Source organism: Micromys minutus (assembly GCF_963924665.1).
Source record: "Micromys minutus genome assembly, chromosome: 21".
Lineage (NCBI taxonomy): Eukaryota > Metazoa > Chordata > Mammalia > Rodentia > Muridae > Micromys > Micromys minutus.
This window is the reverse complement of record NC_137956.1, coordinates 5,373,996-5,400,909: the sequence shown is the minus strand read 5'-3', so window position 1 is coordinate 5,400,909 and position 26,914 is coordinate 5,373,996. Positions and strand designations below refer to the sequence as shown.

General features: G+C 45.4%; 1 protein-coding gene across 2 annotated transcripts in view; it reads left to right on the top strand.

The window, feature by feature from the left end:
* The first annotated feature begins 404 nt into the window (after positions 1–404).
* The window catches only part of MYZAP (myocardial zonula adherens protein), an 85,560-nt gene continuing 59,050 nt past the window's right edge, over positions 405–26,914 (top strand). For both annotated transcript variants that reach the window (XM_080934396.1, XM_080934397.1), the window contains exons 1-2: positions 405–521; positions 12,320–12,406. In XM_080934396.1, coding sequence (XP_080790522.1) covers positions 447–521; positions 12,320–12,406 — 162 coding nt within the window. In that variant the 5' untranslated portion in view covers positions 405–446. The remainder of the gene's footprint in view (positions 522–12,319; positions 12,407–26,914) is intronic.

The following is a 26,914-nucleotide window of genomic DNA, read 5'->3' as shown; positions in this document are numbered from 1 at the left end:
TCAGGGTCACCATCAGGGTGCAAATCTGTGAGGACAGGAATGTTCACTAGGAGGCACAAACAGTGGGCACTCAGTAGATACTGGGGAAAAAATGACACAGACCAAGGGTCCCAGTGGTCCTTTGGGTTAGCTCCGGGGTCGTGAGGCCGAATGGACAGGTGATATAGAGCCCGGACCCACAGTGTGTGCAGGAAGACTGGACAGGGAGATACAGAGGGGACGACGCTCAACTTTGGAGAGAGAATGCTGCCTGACTAGTCTGCCGAACACCCGAACTCTAGCCCCGCCCCTCCCAGGTCCCTCCCAGGCCCCACCCCCTGAGCGCTAGCCCTGCGGAAGCTGTGGCTTCTAGTGTCTGAGCCTCCCCCGCGTAGGGTGCGCCCCGCACGCTTATCCTGCCCCGGAGCAGCGCAGGCACCCAGCCCGAGCTCCACAGCCGCTGCGAGATGCTGCGCTCCACGTCCACTGTCACCCTGCTCTCAGGTGGCGGTGCCAAGTCGCCTGGGACGCCCAGTAGAAGGGTGAGTAGCTAGCTGGAGAAGGAGCTGCCGGGGAGGGGTGTCTCTTGCACCCATCCCTGTTGCCCCCTCTGTAGGGATGTGGGGAGAAGGATGCTTGGCGACCAGCTGCTGGCCGCCGATACCTCATCTTGGCTCAAGTTTCCCGGTCAGTCCGGACCGCACAATGACCGTCGCTCTGGATGACCCGGAGGCTGGAAGGGGAGTTTCTGGAAAACCCAGAACTTATTTCTCCACTGTCAAGCCAAGCTTAAATGTGGCACCAGTTTTTAAAAGGCAAGGGAGAGGTTTCTGAGGTACCCTGAGACGCACAAGTACTGAATATGTTTGAAACGCAAACTTTCCTACATGTCTTGGTTGGGAGCATCATCCGTATGTCCATCCACCAGTGACAGCCTCTGACCCAGAAGCCAGCTTGCAGGCCAGAGCTGAGCAGCTGAGTACCCCGGACTTCAGCTCTGCAGGACTCTAGTTTACACAGGCACTTTTTTGTAGCAAAAGAGCAGGTCCTAAAGTCCTCAGCATCACCTCCAGGGAGGTTTCCCTGAGGAAATCTGTTAAGCTACAGTCTTTTGGTCAATCTGTTCTTATCTCCCAGATGCTCCTGGAAAGAATGGCCAGACTTGTCGGGTTCACAAGAGCCCTTCAAAGATCAGGGCCTCAGAGAAGACTGACAGAGCTTGTTCGTAGCTTTTGGGTTCTTCTGGTGTCATGCTATAAATATGTACCTCTTCTCTGATCTCGTTTCCCCACCGTTCATTCTAACAGGTTAAATCCCCTTCCAAAAGCCCCTTCTGTAGTCAAATCAGTTTGATTTGACCTTTAGTGTTTACATTCTAAGCTATCCTTCTCCACCTATATACCAAAGGCATGTGTTGCTTTGTGAGAGGGCCAAGTGATGGTGTGTGTCTGTGTGTATTTATGTTTGTGTGTGTATGTTAGACACCTAAGACTCATAGAACTCTGGTTGTTTGATTATTAACTTAATAAAGTAAGCTTCACATTTAGTTGGTGGGTTTCCAACCGTAGGCTTACCCTACAGCAAGATGGGTCTTTGACCCTTTTTCCCCCGGAAGGCTTTGTTAATCAGAACAAAATTTTGGTTGACAAAGAATGAAATCATTAAAAAGATAGCCGTGAGCTGTGTGCAGCAGCCCCTACCTACAGGGAGACTCTGATTTAGGTAGATGCCGGGATCCTGTGGGTGGACACAGGTGTAACCAGTGCACTCAGTAGCATCTTTGAGATTTTTCCCTTGAATGATGTCTGGACATACTGGAATACTTTGTCTTTCGGCTAAGGCTGCATTGAAACTTTGGGCTGAAGAACTCAGGCTTCTGAATTCAGACTATATAGGACGGATTGGAACAGCCTATCACCTATTTTGGACAAAATCTTAAGGCTCCGGGGCATGTGTGCATGTATGTGTGTGTTTGTGTGTGTTGATTGACTGACTGACTCACTGAATATTTATAGATCTATTTCTGTGTGCTACAGGGCTGGGCACTCAGCTCCACGCTGCTCCAGGAGGCAGACATTATCACAAATGTGTTTGTGTAGTGAACGGAATGTTTCCAGGGTTCATTGATGATAAAAGAAAGACTTTCTGAGGTGTATAGGGCAAGCCTCTCCCTGCAGGTGAGCTGCTACTCAGTCTCCCAGCAGGAGCAGGCGTTTGGAAGGCAATTGACAAGACTGGTTGTAAAAAGAGAACTATCATTTATTTCAGTGGATACTTGATGTGGTCTATATGATGTGTGTGAGGCCTGCTTTGGAACAAAACACTGTCTTTTAGATAATTAAAAAAAAAAAAAAAAACCCTTCTAGAAGTACAAGAAAATAAAGTTATACTCTAAATAAATAACCATGAAAAATGTCTCTGAAATTGAAACGTTTTCAAGAAATCCAGCCCTCTCTTGCCCCTTCTCTGATGTTGGAGGGGTGGTGGTCTCAAGCCGGTGTTTTGGGTGTTTTCCACCTGTGGCTCCTGAGCCTCCAGCCAAGGGTAGCTATGGATATAGTTTAGAATCATAAATGCTCTTAAGACCCTATGAGATGCTTTTGTTTGTGTTATAATTCAGTGGTGTGGGTCTTGAGTATGAACTGTGTAAAGGACAATGCCATGTCTCAAAGCCAAAAGGTCTGCGAGCTATTAAAATAGCTCAGTTTTATCCAGAGGGCTTATCAAAGCAGTGGCTATGGTGAAAACCAGGCTGTGCTGTCACAGAGTTCAAGCCAACCAGGAGTGTTAGTGACAGTTGGACATTGGGCAGGAGTTGCCTGGAGTCAGCTGCAAGGGCAGTGTGCAATGGGACTGTCACAGGTCACCCTTTGTTCAGAGGCTGCCACCTGCAGATGTACTTACTTCCCTCTTGTCTGAAACTATCTCAAAGGGGAGGAGGGAGTCCATTGCGGAGAATGGTTTCTGTTAACCGATAAACAAAACCGAGAGGCCTTCGTTCACACACAGCAACCAGTGGGAATTAAAAAAAAAAGGGATCTGCCTTCAAACCAGTTGTGCACTAAAAATAGTTTTCTCTATGGCAACGGTGGGAAGATAAAGTGTTTGGAGAACAGATAGGTACAGCCAGAATGATGACCTTGGGAAAGGTGGGGGTGGGATTTAAAAAAAATAGTAACATGAATGACTTCAGGATTTTGAGAGGAATTTTGTAGCAGAGAGTTAATCTCACAGCCCAGGCCTTTGAAATGAAGTCAGTTGTGTGGCTAGGTTGTGTGCTTGGAGTGGAAGGCACGTGTTGTCTCCTGTAGCCAGGTACTTTGAGCTCACACCCTGGACTAGAGCAGATGTGAGGCCTGTCACGGATTCGCTCCACACCACGTTCTCTTGATAAGAGGAGATTGTTGGCTGCTTGTCGCTGGCATTGTGACCCCTCAGTGGCATTAAAAAAAAAAAAAAATACAAACAGGGCCATGGGATAAGCTTGTCTCCTAGCCAGCCCTTCCTTTGGCGGTGGCTTTCTCTCTTAAAACCCAGAACAGGCCTGCCCATCGTCAGTCCCTGGCTGAAGCTGTACTCACCAGAGTCTTGTTCCTACCTTGTCAGTTCCAAATAAGGAATTCCCTTGACTGGCATGTGAAAGAGACTGGCAGGTGTTCCAACTTCCTCTTTTTAGGGGAGGAAACAGTCTGTATAGCTCTGTTTCCTGTACCCTGTGGAATCCAAGGACAGTGTGTACATAACTCCACCATTCTGTAGGATCTGAGGAAGGGACTCGGGATTTGGGGGAAATTCAGCCTCTGGTGGAAGGAAGCTGGTTGAAGTATCCACTGGGGGTGGGGGTGGGGAAGATTTTCATTGCATCTCAAAAACTTCCTGGCTCTTGCTTGGGATCCTGCTGAGCCAATTCCTGACAGGCTAGGTGATAGAGTTTTAGAATTGTAGTATCATCAGGACTTAAGCCAAAAGCTTCTGCCACAAATTATGACAGAGGCTCAGAAAAACACCAACTGTCTCCTTTTCTTTTGTCTCTCCATCTACCCTTGTTCAGTGTAGGGTGGTCAGACTTGGGGTTCTGAAGGATACTTGAAGAGCATTGGGTTTATGGAGCCTTCCACATTTCTTTCTGCTGTGTGTGGAATGGAATCCAGCCTTGTTCCTAAGCCACCACAGAGTTCTAACTGTGGTCTCTGGATATTTCTCGGATGCTGTGCATACACACTAGGAACTGATTTGGACCTTTGTGTCCCTACCAAGCTTCTTGGTGGCTGGCACACCCTTCCAAGTCAGTGAGCCTCAGTTGTCTCTGAGTTTAAGAGCTGGGCTCACTGGAGCTAAACCTGAGGTACTTCAACCTGAAGTACTTCATCTGTTACCTGCTTTCTGCTTTAAAATGGCTCCAGTACTTTTCCAGCAAGTAGGAGCACAGCAGTGGTGCTTGCCTCTTTCCTCTTCCAGTGAGCCGTGTCTCCTAAATGTCAGCCATATAATGATCTTTTCCAACCTGCAAAATCCAGCCCCTTGGCTCTTCTGCTTTGGGAGCACCTGCAAAGCCAAACCCCACTCGAAATATTCAGGCCCCCAGCCTGACTCTTGTCTCTCTCTCTACTCGGTCCAGGTATTTCAAATACCTCCCTCTCTGGTTCTTCCAAAGCTGCTTGTTTTTCTCCCCTCTTTGCTTCACAATTCTCCCTTAATGAGAATCTGAATGGCCTTGAACCCTCACTCCCTCGGCTTGTCCAACCCACGGTTGTTCGAAGCTATGAGTGACTACTTGAGAAGCTTTAGAGACCTTGGGGGTATACTCTGTTGATGCAGTCCTTCCCATACAAACACAGGGTCCTGAGTTCAAGCCCTAGAATCTATCTATCTATCTATCTATCTATCTATCTATCTATCTATCTATCTATCCCTATCATCTATCTGCCAGGCATGGTGGCAGTGTGTGTGTGTGTGTGTGTGTGTGTGTGTGTGTGTGTGTTCATAATCTCAGCAATGGGGATACAGGGACAAACAGGTCCATGTTCCAGTAAACTCAAGGTTGGTGGCACAAGGTATAATGGCAGCCAGGGTCCCAAAGAAACGTCAGTTCACATCCATTTGGGAAATGAGAACTTAAGAGAAGGCCTAGAATCCAGCCAGCCTGATGCTCTGTCCTACCTAGGAAGGAAGCAGGTGACAAGTGTGTGGGAATGCTGGCCCAGGTGACAAGTTTGATGGTTCTGAGAAGGTCTCCAAGTACTCACCTTGCCTCTTCCTCTGCCACAGTTGGAATTTCATTTATTGGGCTAAGTCAGTGATTCTCAACCTTGGTTCTATATAGAGTTACCAGGCAGCTTAAAGCCAACTTGGGCTTTGAGCCATAAGGGACATATGATGAAAACATGGACTGGTATCAGTGTTTATCAGGGAGTACCCCATGTGATTGTGAGTACAGTTGAGGACGAGAGTATTTCTCTAAGCATTGCAGATTTCTTGTAGATATTCTAAGGCGGCCATCAAGATCCCTTGGGCCTTGTAGATGGCTATCAAGGTGATGGGTTGGGCAGGGGTCAAAATCTTTGTGTGCATTTGTGGACTTATGCTTTTTTCTTAGATCACAGCATTTAGGCACATTCTGTAGCTAGTACAGAAGTGACCCAGAGGGAGTTGAGAGAGCAAGGGAGGTCACTGCAACCCTCTTGGTGGATTTTGTAGGGTTGCAGCCCTGACATGGGAAAGAAGGGTCCCTTCCCATGGTGAGAGTGAAAGATGGATGTTGCTCCTCAAGCAGATCTGGCCTGCTCTGTTTTGAATGTCTCTGAGCTAAGAGTGGATTTCACCATGGCCTACAAAGTCTGAATCATTCTTATTTAGTCCTTTGTATAAAAATGTTGACCCCATCTTGACATAGATAATGAAGCTACAAGTTCAGGGTCATAATAATCCTTATCTAGATGGTGTATGTTCCATTCTCACTGGGCCTGGCTTGTAGGTTCCAGAGGTTGGATACTTCTGTGTTTAGTAGGGAGGGGAGGTCTGTCCTCCAGCCACACCCACAAAGGCCACACCTAGTGTTGTGAAGGGCAGCTTGGCTGGACGCCACAGTAGGAGTGGACCTGACCTGAGGGAAACATAAATGCATTTGGTTTATTTCCTTAGGGAAATTCAGTTTGCAAACTGATTAGCAAACTCCTGTTACCACCTTGGGTCATCTCTTCCACCCCCTGAGATAGGTTTTCCTTCCCCCTTGGGTGAACCCCAGTTTCAGAAGCTGAGAACAGAGAGGTGGTTGAAACCCCATCATGTCTTTAGATGAAGACCTCTGTCTCCACCAAAGGGGTCACAAAGAGCCCCAGAGTTCCTCAGCCCTAAGCTATAAACAGAAGCTCAATTGTACCTTTTTTTGTGTGTGTGAAGGAGACCTGAATGCTAGCTGTTTCTCTCTTGCTTTCCCTCCCAAGAGGGTGGCTTTGAAGACCATGGGAGAATCCCTAGGGAGTTTCAGGTATGGTCTTCTTTGTTTGAGTTTTCTCTCTCTCTCAAGCAAATCCAATCCAACTACATTGATACACTGCTAGGTCCTAGAAAATCTATAAAAGCTATCCTGTAAAATGCTTGCCTGATCTCAACCTATGTTTTCCCTTCCACCATTTTGTAGTGCAGGGAATATTAGGAGAAACGTCATTATTCCGATGAGTTGTTGAACTCATATTTCAGTGTTAGTCTCTTTATCCATTCCCTGTCGACTGGAAGAGTTTGGCCCTTAGCTCTCTGTGTTCATCTCACTTGCTGACCAGATAGATCAGCTTGCATGTATCATGTCACTCTCTGGACATGTCAACACTAAACTGTTCCTGAGCTTTGGAATATCTCACCTGAGAGATGCCTGTTGTTCAGTGATAGGTGATGATAGATTTCCTAGACCCACAGACCTCACTCAAAAGAGCCGCCCCGTTCTTTTATACCCAGCTCACATGTCATCACTAGTTGGTGCCTCTCTCATAGAGTCTACTTCCCATTAAGATTAAGGTTCTGCTTCCTTTTTCCCCATAATAAGAACTCTTAATATATGCCAGAGACTGCTCAAAGCTCTTAATGCATAGGCTAAACTAGCCTTCACACTTGAAATTTGTTTTACAACTAAGGTAATTGAAGTTTCAAAGCTAGTGTCAAAACCAGTATTATAACCCAAGAAATGCAGACTCCATGCTTTGACCTCCAAGCTACCCTGCCTTTCAGTACCATGCATTGGCTCTGCCTACCATAGTTTTTTCAGTAGCCATGTTTAAATATATTAATAGTTTACTAGCTCCTGGGAATACAGCAGCTTCTTTGTCATCACGGTCCCTTTCTATCCCTTAAAAAAAGTACTTTACAAGTCATAGAAACTCAGTGATTGAATAATGGACCACACTGTGAGACAGTGAGACAGCAATGATGTGTGAGCTGCAGTTCTTCACATCATTTTAAGCTCAAGGGCTGAGCCTGCTGCTGAGAGGGTATATATAAACTGTACTAACTACCTTTGTACACTGTTTATCCTGGAAAAACCCTGGGAGTTGTAAGTGAGTTTCAGGAAGCTGTAGTGATTAGCATCATAAAATGCTGAGATAAGCCATGTTGGAGGGATGTTACTCAGGGGATTATCCACACTGGGAAGATGGGTAGAGGGAAGTGTACTCTGCCTAGTCATCCTAGTGTGCAGGGTTCAGGGGTCCTGTTCCTTACTCAAGCTTTTATCAGGAATTCAGAATACCTCTTAGGCTTCTAGCATACTTGGTTTGCTGTTGCTGAAGTTTAATTTTGGAAGAATTAGCAACCCCTCCTCACGTATTCTCTTTTAATTTCCCTTATTGTTATTACTATAGTGTGTATGTGTCTATGTGCACTCTGGAACATAAAGAGTGTGCATCTGACATCCTCCTCTATCACCCTCCACCTATTTGTTTGAGGCAGAATCTCTCCTTAAATCTGGGGTTCATGTTTTGTTTTGTTTTGTTTTCAGCTATGCTGTAAGCACCAGATCCACAACCTCTTCTGACCTTCTCATTTATGCACAAGAGTACACACACACACACACACACACACACAATTATAGTAATAACAATAATAAAAGTTAAAAGAGAATATATGTCGAGAGGGTGATAAGTCTTCCTAAATTGGATAGCTTCAGCAACAGCAAATTGTCTCCATCCCCCTCAGAACTGGGATTACAAGTATGGATGGAATGCCTAGCTTGTTTCATGGCTGTGCCTGAGCTTTGATCTTCTTGATTGAGGAAAAATGCTTTTAATCAATGAGCTACCACACCAGTCCCATTACTATGAAAAACTGCTTGAAACAGTTGCAGGCAACACAAATTCACACCTCACCCACAAACACTTTTTCCAAGACAGGTCTCTCTGTGTAGCCTTGGCTGTCCTGAAGTCACTTTGTAGACCAGGCTGGTCTACAACTCACAGAGATCCACCTGCCTCTGCCTCCCAAGTGCTGTGATTAAAGCTGTGTACCACCACTACTGCCTAGTAAACAACCTTTATCACTGCAACTATATGTTTGCTAGGGAGATGTGTGATCCTGCTCCAAGTTGGGATTAAGTTGCTTATTTACATCAACAGTGGGTCAGCATCTATTAGGAATAGCTATGCTCTTTAATATTTCCATCAAAGCCCTTTATTGACTAGAGAGATGCCTTGGCCCCAGGCATCTACTGCAACAGCCAAATGGCTTTAAAGCCAAATCTTTTATCTTGCAGGCTCTTTAAATTTTTTTATGTATTACGTTTACTGTTGGCTTTGTGCATGTCATGGTAGGCATGGCTCAAACAGCCTAGCCCAATGGACATGGTGTAGCTGCCAACTATGGGAAGTGCGTGTAAGAATGTCAGAGTTCTGGGAGGGTCAGTGGAGAGTGGGTGCAACTGTGGTGAAGGGACATCTCACTTTTGGGCATAAAGCCTTTCTTCTGAAAATTGTGGCCATTGGTGAATGCACCTTTAGAATCCACCAGCCAGGGAAAAGGCATTGTTTATCTTCTAATGTCCCAAATTCCATTGACCAAAGGAAGGTCAGGAAGCCAAGTGGACTTGTTTTGTTTTGGAGCTTCGGTTGAGGACACAGTGATAATATCTAGATACTAATAAAATACATTAACAGGGCAGGGGAGGCCACTCAGCCAGCAAAGCACTTGCTGAGAAGGTGTGAGGATCTGAGTTTGAATCCATAGGACCCACCACGGACTGAAATCTCAGTGCTCCTACAAAGAGATGGGAGGTGGGGAATCCCTGTGAGTCTGGCATGTGCAGCAGCAAACAGCGAAGATGCTCTGTGCCAGCATGCCATCGTCCTGTGCCAGCACAATGGCCCTATGGCTGATCTGCATGACCTCGTTTTTCTTTTGCATGGATATATCATCTTCGAAGAAGCTTAGTGGCTTGCTTCTTTGCAAGTAGCTGTTCTTCTGAAAGCCTGATGCTTGGTCTGACACAGCAAGGCTGTCATCTGAGGCCATTCTCTGGGTTCCACATATGTATGGCATCTGTGTGTTCATAGTTTATTATACATAAATGTGTGCATGTATGTAGACACACACATACACACACGATTAACTTTAACATTTATAAAGGCATGCCTTCCTTTTAACCTCACTTTACACTTGAAATTCAAAGAATAAATTTCCAATAGCCACATAGCCAGTGGGTGTTAGAGTCTGTGTGTATGTGTGTATTTGTGCATGTGAGTTCATATAGACGTGTGAGCATCTCATCTATGTGTGGGATGTAGTGCATTAGAAACACACTTCATTCTTCTGCCAACAGATATGCCATGGATCAGATTCAGCCCGACAGAAATGATTGCTGAGAGTCACAGATTTGTATGGTCCACCTTGTGTGGTTTACTCTTTAAGGTTTTTAAGTGCCAGGCTGGTTTTAGCTGGGTGGAGTGGCCCACAGTCAGAAGGTTGCCTTTCTCCACAGGTGATGGCCAGTTTTCCACTAGAGCTGCTGCCCATCTGGTAGAATGGCTAGCTCTCTCTCCTCTTGGCCAATATGTCTGAGTATGAGCATTGAATGCTTCTTGTAAAGTTGGCCAGAACAGAGTTAGCCCTGGGTGTCCAGCCAGCTCCATCCTGAGGTCACTGGGAAATGAGGTCCAGGAGAATGTAAGGATGGAAAGGCACCTGACACCTCATCATACATTTAAGGAACCAGATGGAGGCAACCTTAAACAGAACCCAGGGTGTTGTGTGTGTTAGGCGATTACTTTCTGTTTGTTTGTTTTTAAGATAGGGTCTCAGTTTGTAATCCTGGCTGGCCTGCAATTTGCTATGTAGACAACGTTGATTTTGAACTCATAAAGATTCCCCTGCCTCTCTCCTCTGGGTGCTGGGATTAAAGGCATATGCTCCCATACCCAGCCTGGCAGTTCTTGGAGGCGGGGTCTCACTAAATTGTTCAAGCTGCCTTTGCACACACTCTGTGGCCTTCCAGTTCTTCTGCTTGCTGTACTCTTGCCCTCCTCTCAGGAAGCTGAGGCTGTGGACCAGCGCCCCCTGGATTACAGGAGCAATTTAATGGCCAGGCAGTATTCTCCTTACACACCTGTCTCAGAATGTCTCACTTTTATACATTTACCAACCATTTTGGATAAGGATTACCTCTGTGAGCTCATTTTTACTTGATTGCCTCTGTAAAGACCCCCAACTTGACAGAGCTTGTCTCAAGCATAGAAAGGCCCTGGGTTTCATCCCCAGCACTGCATAAGCCAAGCATGGTGGTGTCCTGGATCCCCTACGGTCTCCAGACCCTCAACAAATCCCACTAGCTGTAGCTTTCTTCAGTGGATGCTTTAATGCTTCTTTTGTGTTTAATTTTCAGAGGAATAGCACAATTTTGTCTTTCTTTCATTGGCTTGACTTGACTTTTTAGTCCTGAGCTTGAACCCAGGGCCTCATGTGTGCTAGACCAGAAATTTACCATTAAAACATACTCCCAGTACCAGCCTTTTGAAAACTGCTTGGGAACCTTTATTCATGTATGTATACATATATGTATGCATGTATGTATATATGTGTGTACGTATATGTATGAATGCATATTTATATATGTATATACATGTATGTATCCATATATATTTTGATTTTGAGACAGGGTCTCACTTTGTAGCCCTGGCTGTCCTGGAACACACTATGTAGACCAGGTTGGCCTTCTAAACTATTTAGAGCACTGTGTTTGTTGCTCTAGCTGTTTTTAAGTGTACAGGTTGGTGACTTTCAGTGTATCAGCAGAATGTGGCTCCATCACCGCTGCCAATTCTCCCATTTCCCAAACTCAAGGTCTATGCCCAGTAATTCTCCCATTTCCAAAACTCAAGGTCTAGGCCCATCCCGGGTCTCTGTCTCCTTAGCTCCTGGCAGCATCTTCTCCTCCCTGCCTTGGTGAGTGTGACTGGTCTAGATACATCCTATGGAAACATTGCTTTGCTCTTGTGTGTTTGCTTTATTTCGAGCAGTATGTCTTCAAAGTTCATCCATGATACAATGTATCAGAATTGCCTTCCCTTCCAAGGGTCTAGTAATGCTCTGTTGTATGTACTTGGCTCCTCCATCTGGCAACAGACATTTAAATCACTTCTACTTATTGAGAATCATGACTATGACTAGAGAAACTTTATGAATGCTGTGATTGGACTGGTGAGATAACTCATCGGCTAAAGGCACATGCCACACAGGCCTGGTGACCTGAGTTTGATCTCCCGGACCCACACAGAGGTGAAAAGAGAAAACTGAATTCCACAGAGCTGTCCTCTGCCCAGCCACCTGCATGCCATGGCATGCACACCAGTGCACACTCAGTATCTGAAACAAAAACCTTGTGATTAACATTTCCCAGTCTGTTGTAGGAAAGTTAAATACATAGGCTAGAAAAGTAGAAACTACCTCTTACACCAGCACTGGAAATCTAGACGAGAAGAAATCTAGACAATTTGGAATTCAGACAATAGGTAACTGCATTATGGATTTTGGCTTTTGTATCTTCTGTGGAATTTTGACTTTTATGTGTGAAATGAGATCATTTTAGGCCTTCGGTTTTGAAAATTGAGCCATTTAAAAATGTTTGAAATCTCGGGGGTTATCTAATAGCGCCTTATTTGAGCAACAGGCTGCTGCTGGCTGCTGGTGGGCCCTTGTGCCAGGCCATGATGGTCTCGGCATGTTGGTCTCCTCCCAGTGTGATCAGGATGGTACAGTGCGTATTGCCTGTTACTATGGAACAGGCAGAGGGAGAGCCCGGGGTCCCCCCGCCTCTTTCTGCCCCTAACACTTATCCTAATTGGACTTTCCTCTCCACCTCTTTTAGGCAAATGTCTGCAGACTGCGGCTGACCGTGCCTCCTGAGAATCCAGTGCCACAGCAAACAGAAAAGAAGATTGAGAGGAAAGATCAGGTGAGTCATCTCTGAGCCAGGGCCCGTGGCTGCTCTTGTACATTAATGTGTTCTCCATCCCTCACCAAGTTATGCGTTGGCCGATGCTGATGAAAAGGCCCTCAGCCTTCCACCCTGCTCTCAGCTGCCTGTGCAGCTTGGGCCTCCGCCCTTGTTTCCTGGGGAACACTGTGGCTCTGTGTAGCCTCCTGGCTATGGGGACACTGGACAGGTGCTGTGGCTGGGAAAGCGGTTTTTCCTGGAATGGCCCATGCAGTGGAGTCAAAGGGCCTTTTGTGAATCGTTAGAACTGGAGCAACAGGTTGGAGGCCTGGCTCTCACTGTCGGGAAGAGCCCAGTGGGCAGCTGAACGTGCTTTTGGCTGGATAGCAGAGACTTCTACAAGCATTTTGTGTCGTCTTCGACCTGAGTGCTGGCACTGTACGGAGAAGCACCACCTTACCTTTGCTTTAGAGGGTTGCAGCTGGGACCATGGGGATGTCATGTCCCGTCTGGGAACATAGAGATGGCGCTAAGTGACTCCGGCAGGTGGCAGACAAGTAAATTGTCTTAACAAGTAAATGGGAGGACCTGCTCACCCGTGGGCCAGTGGAGACCATTTTTCTCATTCCTGACCAATGACCGGCACCTGTGAAATTTCATCCACTAGGACTCCAGTGGTGAGCACAACAGTAAACAAAGCAATGGCTGTCACCCACGCAGCTTATATTCCAGTGGGTTGAGAATGAAAGAAAACAAAATATTCTGGAGGGACAGTGTGGGTGAAAGTGATGGGCATGCCGGAGGCTGGGCAGGCCTTCTGGTGGACAGTTTATATGAACATAAAATGAATAATAGGTTATAAATTTCATGGGTGGAATTATGAGACTATGACTTCTTGAAGTGCAACCTTCACTTTTGACTTAATCAGCAATGAACCATAAACAAGGAAGCCTCCTGAAGGCTAGTAGGAGACTGATAATGTTCCAGGGTTTATTGTCTGTCTGTGGTTTTTTTTCCCTGTGACACTTCTTACTTGTTTTGTGTGTGTGCATCCATGTGTCCGTGTGTGCTTGCGGTGGCCAGACGTAGACATTGGGCGTCTTTCTCAGTTGTTTTCCACCCTACTTAATCTCCCTCTTTCTCGTTTTTCTTCAAAAGTTTTATTTTACACATAAGAGTGGTTTGCCTGTGTGTTTGTATGGGCAACACATGTGTACTTGGTGCCCTCAGAAGTCAGAGAGGATGTTGGAACTGAAGTTGTATATGGTTGTGAGTCACCATTGCAGGTGCTGGGAACTGCACTGCGGTCCTCTGCAAGAGCAACAAGTGCTCTTAAACCTCTGAGCTATCTCTCTAGCCTTCTTTTTCAGATAGGGTCCATGACTGTCCTGGAACTCACTATGTAGAATAGTCTGGCCTCAAGCTCACAAAGATCTTGCCTGCTTCTGGCTCCTGTGCGGGGGATTAAAGGTGTGCACTGTTATACCTGGCCTCATTTCTTGTTATGGGGTCTCTCACTGAACCCAAAGCTTACCGATTTGCCATGGACCTCCTGGGATTTCTCTCTCTCCTCCCTCTTCCCCCTGTTTTGTTTGTTTGTTTGTTTAACGTGGTTGCTGACCCAAACTCAGATCCTCATGATAGTGCAACAAGTCCTTTACCAACAGAGCCATCTCCCCAGCTCCCTCTTCTTCACTTTCTACCAAAGGCAACAAGTTACCAGGGCTGATGCAAATGGCAGGTGACAGGCAGAGGAAGTGGGGAGGAAGGAAGATGGAGTTATAGCCGGAGAGCAATGAGAGAATGGAAACTCTGACTTGCTCCAAAGGAGAGGAAGTGTCTCACCAAGAGCACCTGGAAGAAAGTTCCAGGAGGTTGGGAGGACAAGCTAGACCTTTGACACCTGGTTCTGGAAATCCAGGTAGCACCAGTAAGGGCCTAACCAAGGCTGTAGGAACTGATTTTCTTTTATATTAAATGTTTGTTTTTTTTTAATTTTATGTGTATGTGTGTTTTGCCTGTATGTATGTCTGTTTACCACATGTATGGTCCCTGTAGGCCAGAAGGAGGTATCAGATCCCTGGAAATGGAGTTACAAATGGTTGTGAGGTGTGTTGGGAATCTAATCTGCGTCCTCTGGAAGATCAGATAATGCTCTTAATCACTGAGCCATCTCTCCAGTCCTAATAGCTCTTTCAAGTTAAAATGGACATAGCTTGATCATCAGAAAGTCTAAGATCTGTACAAGTTAAGGAGCCCCAGTCTTTTTTTTTTTTTTTTTTTTTAAGGCATTGTTTCTCTGTATAGCCCTGGCTATCTTGGAATTCACTTTGTAGATCAGGCTAACCTCAAACTCACAGAGATCCATTTTTCTCTGAGTGTTGAGATTAAAGATGTGCACTACTATTACTGCCTAGCTAAATAGTTACAATCTTATGAGACTCTTACTGAGTTGGGTTTGGGGACATTTGGGAATTTTGGATTTTGGCAGATATATATGCCTAACTGGTAAAGTCTATACAAATATTCTCAGCCAAATGTAAACAACTCCAACATCTGAAGCTCTTCTGGTCCCAAGCATTTGAGAAAAAGGACACTCAACCTACAAGGATTATTATATATTGAATAATAATAAAAATTCACAGCACTAGCGATAACCAGAGGCATAGAGGGAAGACTTGTTATGGAGTTTATTAACCGCTAATTAACCTGGAAATGTTTGGAGCTTCCAGATAGGCTTGTCGATGGTTAAGACACTAGTTAGTTAAACATTATCACTGAATTATTCACATGGTCTTAAAAGTATATCCTTGAAAGGAACAGAAGACCTTCAATCAGAGTAAAATTTCAGTCACGTGACCCAACCCAGCATTCCCAGCAGATGACGACCCTATTAGGGGACTTCTGAAGTGAAGGGATTAAGATTCTGACGTGATTAAGAAGCACACACGATTCCTGTGTGATTCTCCAGGCTGAATTGTGTAACTGATTTAATAACAAGGACCCATAAATGTCCAAGATGCACAACATTCTACAGAACAATTGGCCTGAAGCCCTCCCATGAATTTGATGATATTAAAAACAAGATGAGTTTCTGTTGGAAAGACAGATTAAGACACAGAACATGAAGTGTTATGAGCGAGCTTTGATTAGATCTTGGCCCCCAAAATTTGTAACAGACATGTTGATATACTTACTAAATTTGGAACATGAGCCATATATTAGCTACTGACTGGATTTCATTTTTAGGTCTGTGAAATATGAAGATTTCTTTCAGCTTCCCCATAGCTATGAACATAAATGCTTGGTAGCTACATTCATAACTTTTTCATTACTATGGCAAACTGACAAAAAACACCTTGAGGAGGGAAGTGTTTTCTTTGGGCCAGTGGCTTGAGAGTACGGACCATGGTGGGGCAGACGCCATGGTGGCAGGAACCAGAGGCCAGGGTGCATCCGCATGCAGGAAAAGAGAGATGGATGCCGGAGCTCAGCCTACTTTCTCCTCTCTATTCAGCCCATGGGATGGTGCCATACACAGTCAGGGTGGGGAGTTTTACCTCGGTTTACCCAACCTAGAAGCTCCCTCACAGATGTGCCTAGGTGTTCCTAGCTCCTGTCAAATTGACTGTCAGTATTAACCATTGCAGTGCCAAAGCTCATGACAGCAACAAGAGTAAGGGGCAGTGAGGCTTCAGCTGCTGGACTCTTGTGATGACCAGGATTGAATGGCATCCTGGTGTTGAGGGAATGCCATCTCCCTTTTGTGTCTTTACTGTCACTGTTCCTGTTAGAGCTGATGGCATCTGGAAAAGTTCGAGGAAGAAGCAAAGTCCAGACTGAGTGACAGGACCAGGGTCATGGTGGCTGTGTCCAGGTGCGTGGTAGAGCAATGGGGAATGAGGTGTTTCTGAGACTTACAGTGGGGGAAGGCACAATGGAGCAATGTGTTCTCACAGAAAAACCAAACCTTCCCAGGGAAGGAGCTGGAGTGCTTAGCTGTGGCATTCATTTACATACAGTAAGGTGCCCATCTTTTGTCTTGAAGAATGATTTCTAAATTGGTTAAGGCAATCACTTTTCTTTTCCTTTCTTTTCTTTTCTTTTTCTTTCTTTTCTTTTACTGTAACTAAGCATCAGGAATTACTTTTATTTACAGAAGGAAAGTGTCGAAAGTGAAAGTAAAAATTACAAATAGTTTTATGCAAATTGCTAAGGACACATTGGCAGTATCATTTTATTGGAGGTCATGTGCATATTGCTATAACTTGCACTAGAAGCCTGAAGATTTTTTGGGGGGGAGGAAAAGCTTTATTTTATCTTACAACTTTTTTTTCTCTTTCAACCTTATTTTTTAAAAAAGAAGAGAGATGTACAAATTTTTAAAGGCATTTTGGCATAACACTATATGAATATATTATTGTCAATACTTAATTCTTTTAGAAGTTTGATAGTATTGAAATCTACTAGTTACCATAAGCATAAAGTACATGTAGGACAGAATGTAACATGGAAATAGTCAGAGTTTTCTTGGTGTATATAGATTAAACATAGTGATTTTTGAATACCAAAAATTGCCACAAGGCTATATTCTTAGCTCTTGGATTATTAATGATTTAAGGTCCGGGAGTACCACACTCTGAGAGGGTGCTATACAGCCTGAAGATTTTTATGATATCCAACGGGAAACAATCCATGTGGGGAGAAAAAGTTCATGACAGAATATACCTGTTGTATTGTGTCACCACAATAATCCCAACTCTGTATTGATTACAATCAGATAAAAATAACATTTGCACTCTGAATGGTTAGCAGACAGCTCTCTTTTATAAGTCCATGGGGTAGAGGGTGGAGAGGGTGGGACAGTAAAGGCTTCCACAATGCCTTGACAACCTGAGTTTGACCCCAAGGACATATGTGATAGAAGGTGATCTGATCCCTCAAAGTGTCCTTTTCTTCTTCCACATGTATATCCTAGCATGTGCACACTTCCACACATAAACACACACATGCATTAAATATTTAAACATGTAAAGAAAATGATAAATGAAAGAAACGAGATCATATACCTTTGAGAAGCCACAGAATCGCTCTAAACAGAAAGGATTCTTGCTGGGAGATTATATCCAATAAAGGAGGAAGGCATACAAGGGAATAACCCTGCTTCAGAATTAAGTCACATAAGAGTGCTGTAAGCTGTTGGTCTAGGAAAGGGTGTATCTCTCAGTGGTGTGATTTCCAACCACCATAGTAATCAGAAAGACAGTATAAGTCTAACCCTTTCTAGGCTAAGTTTTATTACCCACTCTAAGTCCAAGTGTAGGCTTTTGGATTTATTTACTTTTTTCCCTAAGAGATACTTCCTCACATTTCCCTGGGCAAAGTGGCTACTCTTCTGAGACATCACTGAAATGGTTAGAAGAGCCCCAGCGTTCACAAATGTTACTGTCGACAAAAGGGGGATGTTAAGAATAAAGTTTTTTTTAACTCAACCTTAGTCTTTCCAAGAATATCAGAATCAACACACACACACACACACACACACACACACACACACACACACACAGAGAGAGAGAGAGAGAGAGAGAGAGAGAGAGATAGAGAGAGAGACGTATTTAGAAACAACTGTGCTCAGGAGCTGTGCACTTTGGTGTTTCCCACACTGGGTTCAGGTGTGAGGAGGTCTTAAGTGTTCATCTATAACAATCTGTTGACTCAGTGCAGAAGAACTGGGGTAGAGAGGAGGGTGAGGCTGGCTGCTTCCCCAGGACTGAAGCTCCTGGGTGGTGGCAGCACTCAAAGGTTCTAGTGGCAGATGGGAAGATAGCGATTCTGACACCATGTCCTGGCTGGATTCCTGGACTTGAGTCACCGGGAGCAGGGTTCACATACCAACAAGGGTTCCCCGGAGGAGCTTCTTCTGATGTGGTTGTAATGTTTCTGCCCCTCCCTGGCAGCCACAAAATTGCAAGGTGCCCAACATTCTGGATGATCTTCACAGACCAATGGCCTTGGTTCCTTTGAAGGGGAATCCATGGTTTGCCAAGCCAGGGATTGGGGCTGGATAAGACACGGAAGTCTCAAGATATCCAGTGGCCTCACTGACTTCTAATGATGTGAAACTTCCCAGAAGATTTCCTGGCCATTAGAGCTGCAGCTGCCTGAGGGCAGCAGGGTCTTAGTCACTGACATTGGCACAGCAGATGCCAGTGGGCAGCTGGCTGTACATAGTCACTGCCTGCTGGCTCTTCGTCTGTCTGTTTTCTGTTCATCATAGAGAGGACTCCCTCACAACTTAGGAGTGTTGAAGAGGGCACATTTTGCCTTGTAGTGTGGGGAGTGTGTTGGGAAGATGCTCAAGGGAAGTTTAACAGTCAGTACTTTCCTGGAGTTGTGGGACAATGTGGTGTATTGGAGGGGCTTCCTAACCCTAGAGCAGATGCAACCTTAGTATTCAAGCAAAAGTGCTGTGCGTGGAGATATAGACTAGTCATCACAGTGCTGGGGAGGCAGAGACAGCTGGGTCCCTGGAGTTTGCTGGCCAGCCAGGCCAAACTAACCGGTGAACTCCAGGTCAAGAAGAAAGCTTTTCTCAAAGGCGGTAGACATTGTTCTTGAGGGCGACACATAAGGTCATTCTCTGGCTTCTGCACACATATGTGTGTGCATCCCCAGGGTATGAACAGGAACGTTTTTAAAACTAAAGTAAGCCAGATGGTGGTTGCATATGCCTTTAATCCCAGCACTCAGGAGGCAGAGGCAGGTGGATCTCTGTGAGGTCCGTGTCTACCTTGTCTACAGAGTGAGTTCGAGGACAGTCAGGGTTACGCAGAGAAACCCTGTCTCCAAAAGCTCTAAGTAAATAAGTAAGTATAGTAAAAGAGTTGTCATTAGTGTCCTCAGTATCTGGCCTGTGAGATGTTCTAAAGAGACCTGACCTGTGCGGATAGAAGGTGAAAAAGGTGGCGATACCATCTCCCCCCAGTCCGTGTGCTGGTATTGTGATTCTGCTTCCATGTGACATCGCTGCTGGGGCCCCGCCAACTCACTCTCATGGGCTTCACCCACCTAAACCCAGCCCAGAAGCTCTCTTCATCTCTGTGTACCTGGCTGGCATATCCTCCCTCGTCAGAACCCATGCTAAGGTTCTCTCTCAAGCCTGCAGCTTCTTCTTAGCTGTCTGTCTTTATTTACCCAGACATCCTGTCCCTCCAGGCTCAACAAATGGTTCACTTCTCTCTCCATTGAGACCTTCCCTGTCTGTCCTGTGCTTCCGTGAACATGCATCCCTCGAGCTTCAGGTTCCCGCCTCCCCTTCTTGCTTTGCCTGTAGCATTCTTAGCAAAGAAATGCCAAAGGGCTGGATGCCTGCTCCTGTAGATATTTGGGTGTGAAAGTGGCATCGAGTTAGCGTAGAAGAAACACACAGAGCAAGAAGGCATTGACTCTTCTGTCCCAAAGGAGCCTTGCTCTTGACACACAGTAGGTGTGTAGTGATGATCAGTTTCAGAAGTTTCCATAACAACACTGTAGATGGACTGAACAACAGAATTTTACTGTTGTTGCCTAGTTCTGAGGACTAGAAGGCTGGGATGAGGGCGGGCTCACATCCCTGTGGAGGCTCTGAGGCAGAGCTCTTCTTCAAACTCATCCGAAATCTGGTGCCTCTGATCCGTCCTTGTCTGGTGGCTGTGTGACGGCTGTCTTCTCAGACGGAGCTCTTCCTGTGTGCACATCCATGTCTTTCCACATTCCCCCCTTTTTGTAAAAGCCCTGGCGATAACTGAGTGGACCCCACATTAACAACTGCATTTTAAGTTGATCCCATCTCTAAGTAAGGTCGGATTTTGCGTTCCTAGTAGTTAAGACCCCCAACATATTTTTATTGGGAAGTGACACAGCACTTCCCAATAAAATCCATGGCAAGGTTTTTAAATTGTACCAGCAACTCAGACTAACTTTTTGTCTTCTTTTTACTCTTTGTTCCCTTGTCTTTTTGTTTCACATAGCTGAGGTTGGCTTTGAACTTCTGGTTCTCTTCTCTCTCCCTCCCCAGGGCTGGGATTACAGGTGTGTGCCACAGCCTCCACCTTTTTATTTGTATACTGAACTTAATAATGTGGAAGAAGAAATGACGGTTTCTTTCAAACACAGATTTCACTTGGAGGAATTGAGCGATGTGAAATGTTTTCAAATATGGCTAAACTTTCGGAATAAAGTTGGTAGGGGATCATTTTGAAAGTAAATACTGTCATCTGTCATTTTCATAGATCTCTGTAACTCTCTGAAGGTCTGGGTCCATATTTCTATCCAAATCTGTAACTGTGAGTGAACACATACACACACGGTGGGGGGGGGGGGTAGGAGGGAGGGAGACAGGGGGGGGATAGGAGGGAGGGAGAGAGGGTAGGAAGGAGGAAAGAGGGGGTGAGAGGAAGGGAAGGGAGGGGAGAGGGGGGAGGGGGGAAGGAGGAGAGATGGAATGGGAGGGAGGGAGAGAGAGAAAAGGAGAGAAAGAAAATCAGTACTGGCTATGACAGATCTATCATGTTGAACCAGAATGTAGCTGCGTAGTCTTGGATCTGGTTGGAGCTGGTTCTGTGATTTTCATTATGAGCAAAATTGCGTGCACATTAATAGACTTCAGGAGCTAAGTGAGGGAGAGTTGCAGTGTGCGTGTGGGTGCAGAGTCCAGGACTCCTGGAGCCAGTGGTGTCAGAGGAGGAAACCCTTGCCAGCAGATTTTATAGCCCCTTTCCTTTAAAAGCCTGGATGAGCAAGCCTGCTGGTTCTTGCCCTCGGAGAGCCTGTTTATACAACATCCTGGCTGTTGCCAGGTGAGTGGGTGTACCGCCGTGATTCACGACTGCAGCTGGGGCGGGGCTGCCCGTGCCAGTGTGCAGGGGCTGTGTCTGCCTCTCAATGAACAGGCCTGAGGTTCTGGTCCTGGATCCTTCACTGAGCTCTGCGGGACTCCTATCTGGAGCCCTCTTGAAGGGACCCAGGTTCCTCTTCTAGAACGTAAGAGTATTCACCCCTCCCCAGCTGTGGGACTCTTCATTCACACTGATGCTAGTGTAAAATAATGTCAGCAGTGTCTCAAAGGAGGGAATATTATTCTTGAGGTTGACACCTGAGGTTGTCCTGTCTGGCCTGTACATGTTCTCACACACACACACACACACACAAACACACACACACACACACATACTGACTTCACCCACGTGTACTTGCCAGCATATGAACACACACGCCATCCTCCCCAAACTTGAGTGCCTATTTATGCTGGGTATTGAGAAGGAGCTGTGAGAACATTAGGTCAACTCCCTGCCTTTGTGGAATGTGTTATGTTGTCAGATCACACACTCTAGTTTAAGAGGTGAAAAATCTAGTTCTCATCACTCGCCTAACTAATCCAGTGGCCAGTGAATTCCTTAGGCCATTTTGAAATTTTGGACTGGGTCACGTTTTGTGGCTTCTCATCCTTTTCCAGCCCAGGGGAAACCATGGTAGCCAGAGCCTGAGGTAAGTCCTGAGCTGTGAGCGCTCATGGGAAGTCAGGGATCACAGCCTCTTCCTGTGTGTTGCTGTTTGCACCTGACCTTGATTCTGATCTGTTTTATGTGGGGTTTATAGAATTTTGTGAGTTGTCTTGTTCCCTTCTGTGGAAGGAACTGTCTCTTCATCTCAACACTTATAGGGCTTTAGTTTTCAGGGATCTTTGCCTGGCATTGTTCATATTCATAATATTTTCATAACAACATTCACAATAGGTCATATTGATAATGGATTTGTAATATTAATAGTAGGTCTGGCATATACATATTCTGGCATATACAAATATATAAAAAATAAGATTTGACTTATTATTTTTAAGGTGTGTATGTGTATGTGTGTATATATGTGTGTGTGTGTGTGTTCACATGAATACAGGTGCTCTTAGTATCAGAAGACAGCATCCAATTCCCTAGAGCTGAAGATACAGGTGGTAGTGAGCTACCCAATATAGGTGGGTACTGAGAACTTAACTTAGGTCCTCTAACAGAATAGTGCATGCGCTTAACCACCCAACCATCTCTTCAGCCGCAAACATAGCTTAGATGTTTTGTTTTCTACATCTGTTTTACACACACATTCTCTTTGCATCTCTCTCTCTCTCTCTCTCTCTCTCTCTCTCTCTGTGTGTGTGTGTGTGTGTGTGTGTGTGTGTGTGTGTGATAACACAGTGTAGAAGTCAGAGGACAAGTTGTGGGAATCAATTATTTCCTTCTGCCTTGTGGATTCCAGGAAAACTCAGGATTTCAGGTTAACTAGCAAGTACCTTTCCCAGGTGAGTCATCTTGCCAGCCTCCATATATCATTTAAAACTTGATTTTTAAAAGATACAAAGCCATGTTCTAAAGCTTCAAAAAAAAAAAAAATCTTTTAGCTGTGGAGAGTTTGACACTCATACCAAAGGAATATGTGCTTCTAGCCTTTGTCTCAGCCTCAGCAGCTTTTCACCCATGGCAGGACTCCCCTCCACCCATGGTCAGGACTCCCCCCCACCCATGGTCAGGACTCTCCTCACCCATGGCCAGGGCTCCCCTCCACCCATGGCCAGGGCTCCCCTCACCCATGGCCAGGGATCCCCTCACCCATGGCCAGGACTCCCCTCCACCCATGGTCAGGACTCCCCTCACCCATGGCCAGGGCTCCCCTCCACTCCTGGTCAATGCTGTCTCATCTAAAGTCTATATCCTGTCCACTTCTTCACCTGCAAAAGGAAATAAATATGTCATAAATACTTCAATATGCTTATCTCAAAGATAAACACTGCCTTTTGATATTTCTACAATGCTTTTATCATTCCAAAAAGTAATACTCATTTTAGCTTTATTTTAAGAGGAGGGAAAAAATGAACTATGAGCATTTGTGAACCTATTAGCTCTTTATCCCCCCCCCCCCAATGTTCTCTTGTTTTTTGACCTTGAACATGTTTTATTTTCTAAACATAATGGCTCCATCTACCGTTCTGGGGCTTTTTTTTGTATTTCATATTGTAGTTGAGGCTCTGGGCTCTACTATCTCTTGCTCTAAGAGGAACAAACGGTGCTTCCTTCAGCTAGACTATATTTGTTTGAGGTGCTTCTCTAGAGCCTCTTCTAGCTTCTAAAGCCCCATTCAGTAAATATTTGCTGAGAGTCACAATCTGTCACTGCTGGCTGCTGGAGTCAGGAGTGAGAAAGAAGGCAGATGGGGTGTGGACATCATGGGACTGGTGGCTGCCAGGGGGACAGGCCTCTTATCCTAAGGACACCCATAGTCACTCATAATGGCCGTCGTCATGGGGAGAATGGGCATGAGAAGGCCTAACGGTTCTGAAGGGTCAAGGAAGTCACTCTGGAGGAAGAGAGATCTCAGTCTAGTGGTACAGCGGAGGGGAGAGTCTTGTGGTTGGCATGAGGCAAGAAGGAGTGGTAGAACAGAGGAGAGGCCATGAGGATGTGGAGGTCGGGGGGGGGAAGTGGACAGGAGCCCTGTCTCTGGCCTGACTCTTCCCAATGGTTCTGGCAAGTGACTTCCCTACCCCCCTAGAAACTCTGGGATGCCACATAGCCATCTGAAGTCTAATTCCCTGCTGATGCTGACTCCTCACTGTGTGTGGCTGGGGAAGGTCACATCTGGAAAGACAGAGGCAGGAATCTGAATGCTCACCCTGGGTGATCCAGCATTTACACACTAGAGATGTGGGGACTAAAGGAAGTATTGTGTAATAAAAATCACTGGGTGGCACATGTTTTCCTCCTTCTCTTTCTTCACACACACCCTTCTAGCCTTTCCCTGCATGGGCCAGAGTCTTCCTCCTGCTGCTATCCTGGGGCACCATGCTGTTGAGACCAGGCCCTTTGTCTGGAGCTCCTTTATTTAGATGATTTTTAATAATATTTACCTTTAGCGTCCATTTGAAATTTGAAATAAAAGGGGCCTGGAAAGATGGCCTAATGGTTAGGAACGTGTTCCACTCTTGCAAGGGAACCTGAGCTCAGAACCCAGCATCTACACAGGGCGGCTCAGGGCTGCCTGCGATTGTAGCTCCAGGGGATCTGATACCCTCTTTTAGGGTCTGTGGATACCGTGCTCACATGTACAGGTACCCTACAGAGATACATACATACACAGATAATTACAAATAAATCTTTAAGACTTTTGGAGACTCTCTTACAATGTATCATGTTCACCCCTCCTGCAGCTGCTCTCCTCCCCTCCCCCACTGCACTCTCCACCCAACTACATGCTGTTCTCCTTTATAGAAAAACAATCCAGTCCGGTTTGTGCCGTCCAAATATTCTTGGGTGTGGGGCCACCCCCAAGAGTGTGGTGGACCTATCACACCCTTAAAGAAAACTGGCTCTCAGCAGTTATCACATGCTAATAGCTCCAGCCTGCGGTAGGACTTCATGTCCACTCCCAAAATAAATCTTTAAAAGAAAACGTTTACATAAAAATGTTTTAGCAACAACAACAGCAACAGGCCAGTGTACAAAAGAACACAAAGGAAAAGATGGCATCCTGTTGCCACTGCAGAGATTGTCACCAAAGGTTTGGATTGTATCTTCTTAGAAAACTTCTGCATACATTCTTAAAAACAGGAATGTAAAATGTACCCTTTTTCACTCTGTGTATCTTAGGTATCATTCAACCTACATAAATCCTTTTCTTTGTTGACTTGGTGGCTCACTCTGTAGCCTAACCAGGCTTTGAATTTACTATGCAGTACCTATTAGTCTCAAACTCATGGCAATCCCCCTGCCTCAGACTCCTGGGTGTTGGCATTGCAGAGTTTTGGCCCTATCTCCCAGGTGGTGGGACACTCTGTGTCAGGCCACCCCATCTCATCTGTGCTGTGTCTCATCAGTGCCTTATGTCCTCAGCAGCTTGTTTTTCAGGAACTGGGCAGGGCCCAGGGCTAGAAGAACAGCTTCTGTTTCCCGGTCTGTGGGGAGTTTCATTGGAGATTTTCCTTTTCCTAATTAATGTGTTTAGCAAATTGAGGGATATCTGAATGCCAGGGTGTTACTCCACCACGAGCCATTTAGCAGCCCAGACCTTGAAACCAACGAACAAATTTCAAGGGCAGCAGCAGAGGACATGGGATCCAGGCTCCTGGGAAACATGTACAAACTTTTACCAGAAACCAAACACCACGTGCACCCATCAGACCTGCATATCCCATCGCGTCCCAGGTTTGTACCGCACAGGGAAAGGCATGGTGTGTGTTCCCTCCTTTTCTTTACAAGACCTTGTGGTAAAAATGAATCTCAAATAAATAATACAGAAAATGGAGACAAACCGCCCCTTTGTTCTCTGGCATCTACCTATTTCTCTGTTCTCAGAGGTGATCACTATTAATAATTGTCACGAATCTTTCTGGTTTTTATTTGCTACTTTGCAAACTTTGAATGAATTCAGCACTCATTATTTGGTGGCAACAAATAGCTTAAAATGCAAATCACGGTTTTGTATTTCAAAAAAGTTTTCTGAAAACCTGGGAAAAATCTACAAAAAGGTAATTGAAAATGTTGGTGCTGAGTCTGATGTGGTGGTGCACACCTTTAATCCCAGGACTTAGGAGGCAGAATCAGGTGGCTCTCTGTGAGTTCAAGGCCAGCCTGGTCTACATAGTGAGTTCCAGTTCAGCCAAGGCTATGTAGTGAGACCCTGTCTCAAAACAAAAAACAGAAAAAAGGCAGAGAAAAGAAAAGCTAAGCTGGTGGCCAAGGGGAGGGACCTGAGGACAGAGGTCTGTGGTTTGAACGGGGTACTGGGTGGTGAAGAAGCTGCTTCTCTGTGAAGTCTCAGGCTGTCTTGTTTTCTTTCTTTCTGCCTTTTTTTTGTTTTAAAAGATATTTCTTTTCATTCTTTGTGTTCTTGTACATGCACACTCCTGGGTGAACCGCAGTGCCCATGAAGAGAGAGGTCAGAAGACAAGTTATGGGAGTCAGTTCTCTCCCTTGACTATGTGGATGTCAAGGATCAAACTCAGGTCACTGGGCTTGGTGGCACTTTTCCTGGCTGAGCCATTTTATTCTCTCCCTCCTCTCTTCTATTTTCCATTTTCTTTGTCATTGTCCCCTTCATGTTTGAGGAGGTCCCTACTCTATCTCCCCACATCTAACAACCTACGGTATGAGGAGGTGTTTACCACCAGATAAGACTGGCCTAAATGTGCACGTGTGGGTCACAAACAAGCTACTTAGGCCCTTTGAACTTCCATGTCCTCAGCTATGAAGTGGACAGGGAAACTCTGTGTTGCTAAGTGGCTATAAACTTCAGACATCTGAAGGAATTTTCTTGGTGGTCAAAGAATACTTTTCTCTTTTCCTGCTTCCTGAAGCCTTCATCCTACAAAGCTGTGTTAAAAGTTGTACATCTTACTTTAGAATTGCAGTTTACTGGTGATTCAAGCTTTAACTGCTGAAATTAAAAAGCCAGCTAAGTGGAGTGGGAAGATTCTTTGGGGCTGGAGTCACATCACCTTTGCTT